This window comes from Arachis hypogaea, chromosome 8, assembly GCF_003086295.3.
Source record: "Arachis hypogaea cultivar Tifrunner chromosome 8, arahy.Tifrunner.gnm2.J5K5, whole genome shotgun sequence".
NCBI classification, from domain to species: domain Eukaryota; kingdom Viridiplantae; phylum Streptophyta; class Magnoliopsida; order Fabales; family Fabaceae; genus Arachis; species Arachis hypogaea.
The window spans coordinates 1,959,290-1,971,168 of NC_092043.1; the positions used below are offsets into that span (position 1 = coordinate 1,959,290).

Genomic DNA, 11,879 nt, shown 5'->3' on the forward strand with positions numbered 1-11,879 from the left:
AATTTGCCAAACCAAAAGTTGAAGCTTTCTAAAAATTTAAACGTGCTTCTTTCTTTCAAACGAGTTTCCAAACACACCCTTAGTAGTTAGGGTGTGTTTGGGAAACCCGTTGGAAGGGAAAAAGCACGTTTAAATTTCTTGAAAGTTTCAACTTTTGGTTTGGCAAATTTTTTTCTCATGAACGCAGAAGTGATTCTGCTGCCAAAACCAGCGTTTACAAGAAGCAACTATTTTTAGCTTCTGCTTTTTCTTAACGGGCTTTTAGCCATAGATACTAACCTTTTATTTACTTTTTACCAACTTTATCCTTTGTATATGTTATTGTATTATTTATAAAATTCTTGTTATTTCTATTTATATGAGCTCTAATTTTCTATTATTTATTATTTTTATTTTTTTAACTATTTGTTTGACATTATACACTTTTATAATCGTGATTTTTATGTATTATGTTTGTTATTATCTTTTTATAATATGATTTATTAATTCTATTAGGTAAAGTAAATTAAATAAAAAAATTAACTGTAAATAATAATAATAGTAAAAAATTATAACATAATAAAAAAAGAGTACTAAAAATACTAAAAATATATTATATAAAAAGATCGTTAAGAACTTTTAGATTTGTTTCGATCACTTAATTTTTTTTATTATTTTCAGTACTATCTTTTATAATTGTAATTCTCCTATACTATATTTTAGTGTAATTTTTTATAATATAGATTATGATTCCATTAAAAAAGATAAATTAAATAAAAAATTAATCATATATAATAATAAAATCATAAACGTTGAATTTCAAATTAATATTAAGAATAAGATTATTGAGAGTACTAGAATAAGAGTACGATGTAAAAAAATACTAAAGTAACATTTAATACTTAAAAAATGTAACATATTTGATTAAATATTCTTATATATATATATATATATATATATATATATATATATATATATATCTAAAATATATAATTTTTATTTTTATTTAAAAAAATATTTTGTCTATTTTTATATGTTATTTTTATTTTAGTAAGTAAATATTAATTTTATTATAAAATTAACTAATAAAATCTATTTAAATATCTAAATTAAAACAATAGGATAATATAAAAAAATCTAAGTTGATGTCCATTTTAGTAATTTTTTATCTAAAAGTAATTTTGAATGGTATAAGCCAAACAACATTTATTTTACTATGATCCATTTTGATACAAAAATTACCAAACATAAATCACTTTAACACAAACCTACTTTTGACCAAAATCAAGTTTGCAAAATCAATTTTATGCAAACTCCCATTTGCAAACTGTAATCAAAACACACACTTAATAGTTAGTAATACTACATTTAGGTACAACGGAACATGGGTGGCCACCCATTTAAACCCAATTAATAGTGAGTGTGCAGTTGTGGTAGAGCCCAGTATCACATGGGATCCAACGCAGAAAGCCAGCCATAAATTTGTTATTCGTTAACAAAATTTCACTCATTATGAAGAGACAGTACTCATTCATTCAAAACCAAAGTTTGTGTTGTGTTATGTTACGTGGCTTGGTCTCAGTTCAAAAGGGCTATGGCCCCTGACATGTTTCACATGCTGCCTCCATGAATCATTAACAATCAGTGAGCAGCGCAGCACACAAGCCTTTGGATCCATAGCATCCTCTCATGCTTCAACTTCACGTAACACATAATCACTTTACTCACTACAAGTAGTAACCGTTAGAATAGGATACGTGTTCGCATGTGCTCTTTTGTATTGGTCAAGTGTTGACATGTCACATGTGCTTACGCAGTACGATAATAGGGTTTGCTGACATAGTCATAACGGAACTAGTGTAATTTTTATATACACACTAAGAAGAAAAGATGATCCTTCTCGCAATTTATTTATTTATTTATTTATTTGATATTGGAACATTAAGCGAGTTTTACATTAATATTATGTTATTTTGGTGTAATACGTTGATATGGAAGAATTTAATATCGGAAGAAATCGCGACTAACAATTTCAATAAAAGACTAATGTTAGATGAAATCGTTACCAACAATTTGAAAATAATAATAATAATAATAACAATAAACAAATCGTTAGTAACAATTTGTATCTAACTTGAATTATTCCAATTAGCATATGTATGGATGAAAGTCCTCGAGAACTCCACCTGGACTAGTTACGAACGAGTCAAAGAGGGTGGAACCAGGACAAGCGCTGGATTTGGCTAAGACTTTTGGACATAGACTAGGAAACCAAGAAAGATTGAATCTCCGAAACCCGGTGTCAAGCAGACGAATGAAAAATTGTGAATGGTTGGAGAGCGTGAAGCTTCACTTTCCTAGCTCCTAAGTCCCTGACGGTGGGTACGTTCTTCCGCCACCGCCCTAACCTAGTTCATTGGAAAGGTTTTACTTTCACTTTTAGTTAAATCACGAAACCTTTACAGTTTTTTGGATATTTAATTTCAAGGGATTAGAAAAGATAGTGATATATGTTAATATTAGTCCAAGTTATGTTTTCCTATTCCAAAACATAACACTTGTCACTTTTTTCGGTGACTATAACACTTGTCTCTTGACTTTTCTAATGATCTAATCTGATATATTAATATCTAGCTATTAGTTTATTATAAAAGATTTTTATTTTTAAAATCGTTGGTATTGACTTTTCTAATCTGATAAATTTTGTCCCACATGAAATTATAGATCACGATTTCATCTAATATTTGTCTTTTATTGAAATGGTTAGTTACGATTTTTTCTAACACTAAACTTTCCTATATAAGCGTATTACACCGAAATAACGCAAAACACTCTTAATGTTCCAATATCAAAAAAAAAAAAAAAAAAGCTGAAGCCCTATTCATTTATCACTACAAAATAATTTTAAAAAAGAGAAAATATAATAAAATAAATAAATAATTGAGTAACTGTCAAGCAGCATCAAATAAAAAATGATATAATGTCCCACATAACCATGCCTTATTTGGGTAATTGGGTTAGAATAAGACAAGTCGGTTCTTGCTTCCAAACCACAATGATTGGTTTAGGCCAGACAAGAGGCACCGTCTACTTACGACTCCAAATCAAAAGATTTGACATACAAAATGAAAGTGTCTCGTGGTTCCTCAGAAGAGAAAACCAAAGTTTCCTAGATATTAAGACAGCTAATTCCATTACCTAAATTTGTCTCCACATCCAAATATAGTTAATGGATTATGACTATTAGCTTTCCCATCATTATAATAGGCAAAGTTGAAGGGAAACCAAATTCTTTTAGCTATGATGCAACGATAAGATCCTCTCAGGAACAAATTAATCATGTATATCTTTTTGCCATTACAGAAGTACATAGAATTTCTCGAATATAGTACCATATCGGCTTAAAAATTAGAACAGTTCAACTGACCTCGAGTTTCATCAGCAAAACATCTAACCAAGTCACCAATCAGGTAAATTAGCAAAAGACCAATACAAACCTAAGCCACTATTCCCTTCACAAAAGTATAAAATACATCCTCTGCACCTAAAAACGATCAGCAAATCTTAGACGTGGTTTAAAAATTTGCATTAGATAAGAAATACTTAGAGGGACCAGATTTCAAAATAGCAGAAATTTTAGTGAGACAATCGGCCAATGAATTACTATTACAATTCTCTGTGTAGAGAACAAAATTTCCAGCCAAAACCCAATTCAAGACTTTCGGGGTCGCCCTCTCTTGCCGGATTTCACTGGCGGGTCTTTAGTACTACTCTTGTTCGATGCTGGAGCACCACCACGCCCTCTGCCAGAACCTGACTTTTTGGATGCCTTAGCCTTACCCCGGCCTCTACCAGAACTATTTCCACCACGTGACCTTTTTACCTCGGCCGCACCGTTAGCTTCATCCTCACTATTATCACTTTCTTCAACATCCTCTTCTGAGTCAGAGGAATCTTTGGATTTCTTCCTTTTCTTTGAATTTTCAGCCCCCTTGGCACCCTTTTTTGCACTCTGTTTAGCCACTGGAATTTTGATTGTAGCCTCATTTTCTGATCAAGAACACAGATAAATGAGCAGCATTTTATACCTCAACCATATTGTTTTAAAATCCAACTAAGATATTTCAGGAAAATCCCTGACACCCTATGATCAGGACACAAAAACGGGACCAAAGAAGAGGGAAAACAATTTCCCCTTTGAATCCATCCACTAGATCATATTTTGTGATGCATTCGAGATATGAAAAGTTTTATTAACCCCCGGGTTTGGGAAGAAATACATACGGGACACCCAAGACAAACTTGAATTATTGTAAGTAGCATACCTTCACCAAAAGCTTTGCCATCATAGATATCAAGCTGCAGAAAAATAAGTATGTGAAAAAAAATAGAACTTCTAAAAATATTAACTAAATCAGACAAGCAATGTAGAGGACAGAAAAGCTAACAGAAACCTGATGCATCTCATTCATAAACAAACTAAGTATAAATTTAGGAAGGGGGTAGGGATAACAAAAAAATGTATAGGACATAACATTCATTAATTCTCTAAAATTTATTCAAAGTGCCATGTAGTGTGGATAAATAACACAAACTCCTGAACAATAATTTCTGATTTAAGCATCATCAATAAAGAGACTAAAGCACAGCAATATTCATTCAATCCTTGGAGAACTTAGTATAGTAATCACAAAATAATTAGCTTCTAAGCTACCTGGTCAAGTCGATCAGCAACATTTGTCCTATCAACAATAACCATTGAATGACCCATACCACAAGCAACACTGTTTGGAAAATAGGAATACATTAGGATCATTTCTCATTTCGTTGGTTATTTATATCATAATCATAAAGGGTATCTGGTATATTTTTATTCGGTTTAACAGTAACTAAAACGCTGCTCGATTTTCAATCTTTTTTTGCCTTCATATAAACTTGAAAATAGGAAACATAATGAAAATAAAGTGGCATTCTAGCCCTATTAATTATTAATGGAAACTGAAGACATTGACTAGAAATAAAAAGAAAACAAACCATATACCTTCATTTAATAAGGCATCATATCATCCATATGCAGCCTTTTTTTATTATGAAGTTTCATGCACTAAATATTTCTTTGCAATTTCAGCATTTTGGCAGCTAAAGGTAATTACAAGACAGAAGACAACCAGTTGATTGTTGACTTCCAGAGAGTAAATATAGAATATGAAGCAGTTCCAAGAGATAGTGAGATAGATAAAAAGGAGTAAAGAACCAAGCCTTACTGCTTACCTCAAAACATGCATGCCCTCAAGTATATCAACCTTTTTGGGGACAGCTGAAGACCTAAAGGGTAAATAAAAGCAGGATTAGAAAAAAGGAAAAAAAAATTATGAAGAAACGGATATAAAGATAATGCACGGGGGGAATTTTCATAAAAACATACTTCTGTCCAGTGGGCCCATATCCAAGCTCTCCGTATTGAGCATGGCCCCAACTTATACATGAGGAATCAGCCCCAACAAAATGGTGCATATTGCCTGAATCCATGCATCGTAAATTCCAGCCACTATCCACCAAAGCAAACACAGAATATAATGGTCCGAGTAAACGAGAGATATAAGAACCCATATATATGGATTTTATATACCATATATCATTCAAACATGACTTAAAAAATCACAACCTTAAATCCATTAGAGGCTTTGGATACATCCAGTCATCACCAGTGTTTTTTATTTTCCCCCACATGTACAACTGCCCTCCACCTGAAATACATATTAACGACACTAAACAAAAACCAACTCTGGAAAGTAACCAATCATTTCAAATATGCTGAAGCAGCATTCCATTTTAGACCGGTTTTAATATATGTGTGTGTGTAAGCTCAATACATATAATAACAATGTTGTAAACTTGTAATACTGAAGCCGTCCAAAAGGGTGCAGTACTATAAGTAATAACATTGCCTGTCACTTTTCAAAAACAAGCCTTAAATCTTGTAACTTGTAAATGCTCACACTGCCAATGCCATATGACCTATCATTAATCAGTATGATGTAGCCATAATTGAACAAGGCTTAATGACTCGTATAAAGAGATATCTGACAGATGATCCATTTATATATATATATATACACACACACACATACACACACACACACACACACACAAAAGACAAGGAAGGGAATTGAGTTTGTGTCAAGCATACCTGCAGTACACGCAGAATTCACAGAACCAGCCGAAATAACTGCATCGGGAGGCAAAACATTTCTATTCTGAAAGACATCAATGCGACGAGGGGTCCACTCGTCCTTCTGCTCCCTATGTCCTAGCCTGAACATATTCATAAACTTACTTGTAAACTAAAACAAAATAAAAGTGAAGAAGAACAAAATAAATAAATAAATAAAACCAATTTGAATTGAATCATCTGATTGTTGTGATTTCTTTGTATTTTATAGAACACTGACAACCAATCTGGAAATTCTGCACAAACCTTCCATAACCACCAAATCCCCAGCTGCACAAATGGATAATCAACAGTTATAACTTGTTTTACAGAGCTAAGATACTGAACTAAGAAAGTAAAGAATTACTCACGTGTAGACAAAGCCATTCTTATCCACCGCCACTAAACATTCAAAAAGAAATAATGAGTAGATGAAAGAAAAGGTTAAATAATTGAGATCAAGAATGGGAAAACAAGCACCTGTGTGATTTGTCCCACATGCCACTTTGACAATTGTTTCCCCAGACAGAGAAGCAATTGCCCGAGGACGTGGCTGGGGTTCATACACCAGTTTCACAGAGCTGTCCTTGGAATTATACTGCAAGCAAATGCAAAATATGTAAAGCTTTCTGTTCTTTGTTGCACCTTTCATGCAAACATTTACTAGGATAAGCATAAGCTGTGGGGGGATGATAACAAAGATTTTAACTTTTGAGTAGAGAAAAGAAAAAGTTTAACATTAAATGCTATGTTGCAAGTGCATGGTTGTCAGTCACCGGAAAGATGTGATACACAAACACAATTGCAATTTGAGCCTTATATATTGCATACCATTGGTAGAACAAACAGAAGTATTCAACCACTTGATTACAGTGACCTGTGTCCATGTGTTAAAACCAAAGTAACGACACACAAATCTAGCATACCTCATTATCTGTTCCATGTCCAAGCTGTCCATACTGTGGAAGTCCTGCAGTCCTGGGAAATAAAACAAGGAAATGTTTGAAAGGGGTATCCCAAAACGAGCAAAAAAGGAGAATCATCATGTATGCTAGTACAGAATAAATAAAAAGGATGCAATTTTCATAAACCATACAGTATAGAAGATCCTTCAACAGATGACAACCAAACAGTGAAGTCACCGCCACAAGTAGTATAATTTACTTCAGACACAAGACAGCGAACAGGAGATGACTCAATTTCTGCACAGTGAAGCAAGGAAGAAAATCAGATTACCGCTCTCAGTGAGATGGTGATTCTGAATATTCATAAACAAAACAGAAATGCATAAGCTAAAACTAGAAGGGCAAATCTGTGCAGTTTGGGATCAAATATCATCTTCACCTTGGCGTAACTGGAAGAAAATAGACATGCTACAAAATACAACTATACAAACAGTAGCAACAAGTGCAAATAAAAACTACCACCAGGATGAATATAAGTAACTGCAACCATTTTTCTCTACAAGCTACAAAGGATATGGTAACTATGGAGCATGGAACACACTAACAAACAAACAATAGCTGGCATAAAAAAATGCAGACTTTTAGCATAATACACTAAAAACACTCTACCTACCATTTTTAGCAGAACCCGAACCTAGCTGTCCATGCTTGTTCCATCCAAAGGCTAGTGAATTTCCATCCTCTGTCACAACCACTGTATGGTTCCTCCCAGCTCCAGCTTTGACAATTTTGTATCTTCATCTCAAACGTCAACAAATTTTAGCATAACCATAAATATTGACAGGAAAAAAAACTGCAAATGTAGATACAAAATTAACCTTTATGCAGAAAATGTGCTTGACAAACACTAAACTCAGCATTGTTTTTAAAATTATAGAGTAAGAATATAGTTCCCTTCCTCAAAGTATTCCTCAAATCTTCCCAAACCTCACTATACGCCTATTAACAACCCAAGGAACGATATCGTTACCCCATGCAAGAGAAGACTTAGTATCATTCTAGTTCAAGCTTATAACCACATATAAAACTAAATAAGGAACCATTATAACCAAAAGGAGAGGAAGCAAGGTATCATCAACTAACTTGGAAAGTTCAGATACCACGGTAGGCCTATCACGCTGAATGGTGTCTCCATGACCCAGTTGCCCTTTCTGAAAAAAAAAAATTTCTTTTCATCAATCATCATAGCAATGGTAACGCCCTTGTAGTATCCTTGGGCACTCAAGACCCAAAAACAAATCATGAAATTTAAAATATCATATCCTCACCTCATTTCGACCCCATGTATAGCAACGCCCTTCAACGTCAAGTGCTACACAATGACAAGAAGCTGCATTCATTCAAAGATAATGATAAGAAGAAGAAGAGAAAGAATTAACAAAACAGTAAGTAACAAGATTAAAGTAACAGTAAATTTAAAACGAACGAGGAGTGAGTTTGAGGGAAAATATAAAAGGAGTGGTAAGAAAGTAACTTACTGCAACCAGAGGCAACGAAGCGAATGTCAACGCCAACAAGAGGACGGAGGCGCGTGGGAGAGACGAGGTTACCGTCGACGGAGCCTTTGCGACGGCCAATGACATCCCAGCACGTGCCGCCACAGAACAAGAGCTCTCCACCTTTGACGACCTCGTTCTCTCCCTCGGTGGCCTTCTTCTCCGCTTCCGTTGCAGACATTTCCCGTTCACTCCGGCGAGAGCAACGGTCAACAAATTTTTTGGTTCAAATACAAAAAAATGGTAGATCCAACGGCTAGTATTCAAAATCCGAGGCACCAAGTGGCGGGAAAAGATCAGAATGGGGGAGAAGGGTTAAGGAAGAGCTCTCTCTGCGTTTGCGGAGTGACAGTGTGGTGAATGAAGAAAGCAAAATGCGAGATGAAACCCTAATTCATTTTTACAAAGGTACTGAAATAGAAAAAGAGCTACCCTATACTATTAGATAAAATAAAAACTAAAAAGAGAAGATTGTCTTGGGGTTTTCGAGAGTAGCAACTAGCAACAACTCAACCTTTTTCATTGTTAATACTTAATCTATTATTGTTATATTTGTCTATCTAATATCTATGATTAGGATTTAAATTTTTTTTTTTTTGGCCCCACGGTATCCAATGTTTTATAGATAAAAGACTAATTTCCTGGAGATGTGAATTTTATTTAGAAGTTATTGATGGCTAATAAATTATTATATATATGAAATAAATCTCTGATATTTATTTAAATATCCAATGTTTTATAGATAAAAGACTAATTTCCTGGAGATGTGAATTTTATTTAGAAGTTATTGATGGCTAATAAATTATTATATATATGAAATAAATCTCTGATATTTATTTAAATAGATAAATAAATTAATCACATTCGATCAACTCAAATTATTTAAAATTTAGTCTCCCAAAAAAATATTTAAGATTTAATTTCTATTTTTATATTTAATTTATTATATCCAATCCAAAAATACACAAATCAAAATTACAATTGTCAAAAAAAAATCAAAATTACAAGTGAGACCAACGTTTAGTTTAGTGATTAAGTATTTAAGTTTTTTTATATTTTAAATTTAAATTTGAATTTGTGTTCCATTTTTTGCTCTTTTTTTTCTTCAATTATTTTTTGTATAAAAGTCAAAGAGGTTTATTCAGTTAGGATTTTGCTTTCAATTATTTCATTTGGAGTCAAATTTGTGAGGTTATTAATTATATTGGTTATAAACCTATTAAAAAATTGGAGTAATAATTATAATTAAATTATTATTCACATAACGAAATCTTAATAGAAAAATAATAGTTGCGATATAAATATGTATTATGTAAATAATTAAGTTAAATATTTAAATAATCTAATACTTTTTAACTATTTTTATGTGAATAGTTACCTTATAATTATTAATATATAAGCATACAAAAGTTTTATTTTTATTTAATTATTTTTAAACTAATAATGAACAAAAAATAATTCTCCTTAGCCTTTGATTTAATAACTATTAACTTAAAAACATTACAAATAATAATAATAATAATAATAATAATAATAATAATAATAATAATAATAATAATAATATAAAATCGTCTTATACTTAGAGGCGGATCTATTTAATAAATTATGGGAGCAAGTGCCCTAACTAGTATTGTTAAAAAATGTTAGAAATTATATAATTATGTATATACGTTGTCACGGTTTTAGACACACTTCAATACTACCGTACTAGCATTCGGACTTACTTAATTTCTTGAACTAAAATCAAGTTACCTTAACCCTCAATACTTAGTAAAAAAGAGCATAACGGAAGATAATACAAGAGAAAGAAAGCTTTGGTGGAAAAAATACTATATTACTCAAGTGTTTATTACAAATAACTCTTGCACCCAAATTCTAACTCTCATCCCTATTTATAACCATCCACCTCCTCAATGGATGGTTAGAATTAAATCTAACCAATGGTCTAGATTGATCATCTAGGACTTTCACTACAAATATTTATCATACCATATTTCTCTAAATACTTCTAGATTATTCCATACTACTCTTTATACTTCTGTATACATCTACACTCTAGAATACTCTATGACCTTCTAGATCTTCTAGGACATTTTAGAACGTTTCAAAAATCATCTAGAGTATTCTCAAACACTCTAGAAAACTATACAAACACCGTTAAATTTAACCTTCCAAAATTTACCGTGACATTCTCCCTCAACTATTGTGCAGACGTCCTCGTCGCGTTCTGTTCATGCGCTATAGGTGTTCTTGACATTGTCATAGATCTTCACGAGCTTTCCAACTAGCTTTGGTTATCAAGAGCCCTTTCCACTTGATCAATTATTAGATACTTGGTAGTACTCTCCTGCGTCTCACAATGTGATTAGTTAAGATCTCTTTGATTTCCTTATCAAATGATCTAATCACTAGGGGCGGAATATGATTCGAGTCACCTCTACCTGGTTCCTCTCGATGTCCATGATATAATATAAGCATACTCACATGGAAGACATGATGGATCTTCATAGAGGGAGGGAGTTGTACTTTGTAAGCAACCTCCCCAATGCGCCCAATAATCTCAAATGGCCCTTCGTATTTGCATATTAAGTCCTTATGGACCTTTCGTAATGACCCCTCGGACTTTGGTAAGACAGAGATGAAATCTAGAGAAATACTTTTTCACGGTCACCCTGATGGAGGCAGAGGTTCCAACAACTCACTTGGTGCCTTATTTTCAATCTTATCTTATTGGTACACAAGACAAGTCTTTATATAGCTCTCCACTGCATCTCTCATTTGAGTCCAATAATAAGAAGATTCAATGAGTGTCAATGTCCTTTGCTAGCCTTGGTGACCAGCCCACTTGGTATCGTGGCATTCTCTCACCAACTTTCTTCTTAGATTTTTCCATTTAAGGACGTATAGTCTTCTCCTTTAGTGTAAAAAATGTCGTCTTCTAACAAAAATCTTTTGATCTTACCTTCTTTAGCCAACTCCACTAATTTCTTGGTTAATGGATCATGATGTAACCCTTTTCTTGATGATGCATTTAATGTCTCTTTCAACGATAGAAATGGTTGCCAATTTAGTCTCCAATGGACGGATGCATCCAGCATCTAGCAGATTCTTGAGTTACTTTTTCAACTCTACAAGTTATGGCGACGCCATCCTATAAGGTGCTGATATATGCAGTTTTGCTCCTAACTCCAATTCAATCTTGTGATCCACCTTCCTCCTAGGTGGTAG

The 11,879-nt window shown here is 33.0% G+C and overlaps 1 protein-coding gene across 1 annotated transcript; it reads right to left on the minus strand.

Annotated features, from left to right (window-relative positions):
• Positions 1-3,304: 3,304 nt before the first annotated feature.
• On the minus strand, positions 3,305-9,174 carry LOC112705624 (uncharacterized). Its single transcript, XM_025756498.3, has 16 exons — positions 8,634-9,174; positions 8,424-8,485; positions 8,239-8,306; positions 7,769-7,890; positions 7,287-7,392; positions 7,117-7,168; positions 6,671-6,788; positions 6,562-6,592; positions 6,458-6,481; positions 6,170-6,294; positions 5,645-5,726; positions 5,405-5,527; positions 5,251-5,304; positions 4,694-4,763; positions 4,305-4,338; positions 3,305-4,029 (listed from the first exon to the last, which is right to left on the minus strand). Exons 1-16 carry the CDS (start codon positions 8,830-8,832, stop codon positions 3,692-3,694), a joined length of 1,608 nt encoding a protein of 535 aa, XP_025612283.1. The 5' UTR covers positions 8,833-9,174; the 3' UTR covers positions 3,305-3,691.
• Positions 9,175-11,879: the final 2,705 nt, after the last annotated feature.

Excerpts from the sequence above, each read along its gene's own strand:
- LOC112705624 (XM_025756498.3), bottom strand. The coding sequence starts at position 8,832 with ATGTCTGCAACGGAAGCGGAGAAGAAGGCCACCGAGGGAGAGAACGAG. Across the intron at positions 6,593-6,670 it reads ATGTGGGACAAATCACACAG|TGGCGGTGGATAAGAATGGC; the intron begins GTGCTTGTTTTC and ends TTGAATGTTTAG. Across the intron at positions 6,295-6,457 it reads GGATTTGGTGGTTATGGAAG|GCTAGGACATAGGGAGCAGA; the intron begins GTTTGTGCAGAA and ends GAATATGTTCAG.